Raw genomic sequence first — 5,000 nt, forward strand, 5'->3', positions numbered from 1 at the left:
TTCCCAATGCACGCTGGTATGACTTCCACACGGTGAGTCCAAGTCCATAACAACCAGAAAACAATGAGAAAGAAGAAGACTTCACCGAATCCAAAGCCTGCCCTGTCTTGTCTAATGCATTTCATAAATACTGCCGATGAAAATGATCATTCAAGCACAGCATTGGTGCAACAATACAGTTACAGATAAACAGATAACACTGAACAATATTAACAGTGTCTATTGTTGAAAGAGATTGCACATTTGACTGGCTAATTAGTGTATGCATAACAATTCATAACATATGAAAGTACATCTGTGCATCATATCTTATCTGAAATATGCAAAGCACTGCATCTACAAGGTGCGTTATGTCTAAAAACTAGTTTTACAAAAACAAATATGTAGCCAGACCAAGACAAAAAAAGAGACTAAGACCACAACGACAACAAAAACCCGAATGACAATATTAACAAGAGACATCTTTGACAACATCATTACAGACTTGCAGCTCAACAATGGCAGAAGGCGGCTTGATGACAAAAACAAACCAATCGCTCTGTCTCTTTATTGCTAGGGGACTCCCCATCTGTTAGACAGCATCATAAAGCCAAACAAAACTCGAGAAACAAACATTTAAATGGGTGCACGAGATGGTGGAGGGGAGTGGTTACCTCCATTAAACTTGTCCATTCAGCACACAAAGAGATGCAAGCTGTTTGAAAAAGGATCAAGGACAAAGTAGAAAATACTGGAAGAAAGAAGTTTGCAAAGAATTCTTTTGGCCTGTCATAAATTACTGTAATGTTTCAACAGTAGCCTTTAGAGATGTCACGTTTTTTACTGCATGCTTTGTGATTTACTGGCGCTCAAATGCCAATTAACCTCAAAGGAATTGTTGTATAAAATGAATCAAAGCTGAATTACTTTTAGTATTTAAACTGTTTTAATAGAATTTAAGTATGCTGCTTTCATTAGGCCAAAGATGTTGGAGTACGCAGCAAAATGTTGAGCATGCCCACACCCTTGGATCATATTAACCTTCATATCAGAGGGGGATATATTTTACCCTGGCAGGAACCACAGAACACTACATATTACAGGTGAGTGGACACACATCATGGCTGATACATCATGACAGCACATAATGTAGCTACATGTCAGTTTCCTCTGTGTTTAGTGTGAAGTGTGTGTGTTTTTTGTCTGCATCAAGGCCTGTGCAGAGATATACTGTAGGGTGCCGGGGTAAGGGGGGGGGGGGTTCATGTGTATGCATTGCTTTTGTGTTTGAGTGTTTTTTTGTATGACCAACACTCATCAAAAAGAATGCCATATATGATTGTTAGTGTGAGTGAAAGAAAGTGGCGGTGAGAATGAGAGAGGCGGTGAGAGGGCGATGAATGCTCCAGCAGAGGTGAGATCAGGTGGATCCCCCCAGCAGGAATGTTAATGTATTTGTCCTCAGCAGCAGGTATAAATAGATGGTGTCCTTTAACAATCTGCTATAACCCTCTCTACCCATTTTGTTTAAGTCGGAGGAATGCTTTAGGACTGATCGTTGCCCTGAGCGACAACCAAACTGCTCAAGGATCGTTCTTCTGGGATGATGGAGAAGGAATAGGTAAGTGAAAGGTCATCCTTGAATCCACCAATGCACTGGTACAATGTGTCTGTTGTTGTAATGCACGAGGTTCATTATTGTGTGTTAAGCTGCTTAAAAAGAAATTGGATGTCTAGTTAACCTTTAAAAGTGTAAAATGGGACACTACATTGTGTTAGTATTACCAAGTAATGTTACATTCAGGTAAATATGCTGAGCTGTTGTTACTTGATGGGCTTGAGTTTGCCATATTATGCTTTCAGCATATTTTTTGAGCATACAGTACCTTTAAGGTTATTCTGGGGAATATTCTAGACAGTATTTGTTATTGTTTTAGATTGTTGCAATAATAATAATAATAATAATAATAATAATAATAATAATAAACATTTGCATAAAGCAAGCATATTTGTCCACTCCCATGTTAATAAGAAAACTTGAAAAATATCCCTTTTAAAGTACATTCAGAACTAGTCTCGCATTGCCAGACCTTACTCCACAGCGCTGTGGAGTAAGAGGATAGGAGAACCAAAAAAACGCTCGGGGTTGTTTGCATTTCTTTTAAACAATTGCAATCGTCTTGGGTGGTGCTAAGCTCTGGACACCGAGATGGTGGCTCTGCAAAATGGTCTCAGGAACGAACTTGTTTTGGTGGAACATTTACACCCCGCAAAAGAAAACACCAAATACAATATTAAATGAAGTGGACTGTTCACACAACACAGTAATGTGAGCTATTTAAATTAGCTGGATACATGGTTAAACATAGTGTGCTCTTACCAGTGTATCGCCATGTGTATTTTGTCCATAACTGTTACGAGAGGCCTTTCAGGAAGTTTGAGTGGTTAGTTTTGATACATTTTTAATAAGTTTAATTACATGGATTTAGAAAATCAGGAAATGAAGCTCCACATGAGTGCATTGACCCCTGTGTGTGTTAAAACAACACCAAAGATTCTTTTGTACCTTAAAATAATGTTTCCAAAATCGTTTCAGTGGTTCATCAACTCGTAACAGGGTGAGCGGCACTTCAGCATTCACTTTGCGGCCCTCTATCGGCTATAACTGCACTATGCAAGTTTGCCAGATCGGGTAGCGATCTGTAGTTTGAATGAGACATAGATATGGACAATTCCGCTTCCAACCTGTAGGGGGACCGAAGAGGAAAAGTGCTTTGGTGGTGCTTTAAACTCATGTACAGTATGAGAAAGCACATGGAGTTTTTTTTTCCTGCATATGAATTTCTTCATAGTTTTTAGCAGTTACACAGACAAGTAGTCTCCCTAACCTTTCTGACTCATTCTCTCTCTCTCACACACACACACACACACACACAGATATTCATAAAGTACAGAATCAGCCTCTGAAGTGTTTCTGTGAGAAGATGTTTTTGTGTTTGTGTAAGGACAAGGAAAATAGGGAGAGAGAGAGAACGAGGGATGACAGAGAAGGGAAACTATTACAGTAATTCCCTGTTTCGCTGCCTGGAGATATGCTCTCCATCACTCCTCTTTTATCTGCTCCCTTGCTCCTCTCTTCTGTGTCTTTCTGTTTGTCTGCAGCATAGCCTCCATATGTCTTTCTTGTTTAGTCTGCCTCTAGCTATAGTGCTTACTTACCTGTATTGTGTGCTTTTCTTGAATTCTGCATGTTTAAGTTCCACTTTTGAAGGTTAGCTATTCACTCCGCTGTCAGTCAGGCTGACTCATCAGTGGGTTAGTTACTCACTCATCAGTTTCATTCATGCAAGCAATACATCAGCCTTTCATACAGTTAAGCAGCATAGCTAGTCAATCATTTATTTTACTACCCTAATTCTATTATTTACTAATTTACTCTCATTTAATCAACCACTAGTTAGTTGAAGTCATGCTGTGCGATGAGTCAATGCATGGATGAGTCTATTAATTAGTCATTACTTTATTTAGTAATGCAGCTACTCAGTGTTTCATTCACTTCTTAATGCAACCCTTCACTACATGACTCACTCGTTCATGCACCTCATCGGGTGATTATTTAGTTGTCCGTCCAGTCAGTCAAATGAATAGAAACTCAGCCCTGTGGTCAATATAAATACTCACTTATCCATACAGTCCCTCATTTATTTACTTGTGTGCCATCTCTCTGTCCCTCTGTCATTCATTCAGGTCTTCACACACCTATTTTCTCTGTCCCTCCCAGTGGTGGAATGTAACTAAGTACATTTGCTGAAGTACTGTACTTATGTACAAATTTGAGCTACTTGTACTTTACTTGAGTCTTTTCTTTTCATGCAGAAGTAGAAGTAGAAAGTAGAAGTAGAAACTGCTACTTCTACTCCATTACATTTCAGAGAGAAATATTCTACTTTTTACTCCACTACATTAATCTGACAGTTTTAGTTGATACTTACTTTAAAAGTAAAGATTGTTATACACAAAACACACACAAAATACAATGTTTTACTGTAAATTAAACTACCCAACAATATAAAAGCCTACAAGCACAACTGAAATGATTAGACGATTAAACACAGAACTGTTCGGATCGTTTCCAGTTTCTGTGAGGATTTTTCTGCATCGAGTACTTTTACTTTTAATACTTTAAGTACATTTTCCTGATGATACTTACATACTTTTACTTAAGTAACATTTCCAATGCAGGACTTTTACTTGTAACAGAGTATTTTTACAGTGTGGTATTAGTAAGTTTACTTAAGGTAAGGTTCTGAATACTTCTTCCACTATTGGTCCCTCCAATGTCTCCATTTCTCGCTCTGTGTGTAATTCACCCTTATTTTTTCTCCTCAGACACAGTTGAGCGAAAACAGTATCTTCTGACCTCCTTCACAGCAGAAAAGGTGAGTTCAAGAGCCAACTACATGTCTTGTCTCTTTTTTATTTATTTATCATCATTATTGCTATTGATGCAGCGAGACTGGAGAATGAGCCCGTGCTTTACCAGGCAACAGAGCTGTGGGAGGCAGATGTCAAAGGTTACCCATTGGAAACAATTAGCATAGAATTTATGTTTAACTCTAAGGTGGTGATTTGAATTTAGATTTTACCCCTTATGGCTGAGACAAAGTTCTCACTGTAAGAACTCTTCTTTTGACACCTGTATCAAAATAATGACATACACATGCTTAAACGTGCCCATATTATGAAAAAAATCACTTTTTCTGGGATTTGGGGTGTTATTTTGTGTCTCTGGTGCTTCCACACGCATACAAACTTTGAAAGAAAACCATCCATGCTGTTTTGAGTGAGATTCGGTTTTCTGAATGTGTCCTGCCTTCAGTCTCTGGGTGAGCTGGTCAAAATCTGCACGGCTCTCTACGTAACTAGCCGAGACGAGGGGCCTAGGGGGCTAAACGTTAGCATGCTAGCGCTAGCATGCTAGCTCGTTCTCAATGGCAAAACACTGCTACAACACACACAAA

The 5,000-nt window shown here is 38.8% G+C and overlaps 1 protein-coding gene across 1 annotated transcript in view; it reads left to right on the forward strand.

The window, feature by feature from the left end:
- Positions 1–5,000, forward strand: part of si (sucrase-isomaltase) — an 89,768-nt gene that overhangs the window by 73,408 nt on the left and 11,360 nt on the right. The window contains exons 42-45 of the mRNA XM_078246474.1: positions 1–32; positions 958–1,082; positions 1,512–1,600; positions 4,369–4,418. The exon at positions 1–32 is cut by the window's left edge and continues 25 nt beyond it. Of these exons, the coding sequence (XP_078102600.1) occupies positions 1–32; positions 958–1,082; positions 1,512–1,600; positions 4,369–4,418 (296 nt within the window). The remainder of the gene's footprint in view (positions 33–957; positions 1,083–1,511; positions 1,601–4,368; positions 4,419–5,000) is intronic.

Source organism: Sander vitreus, chromosome 3 (genome assembly GCF_031162955.1).
Source record: "Sander vitreus isolate 19-12246 chromosome 3, sanVit1, whole genome shotgun sequence".
NCBI classification, from domain to species: domain Eukaryota; kingdom Metazoa; phylum Chordata; class Actinopteri; order Perciformes; family Percidae; genus Sander; species Sander vitreus.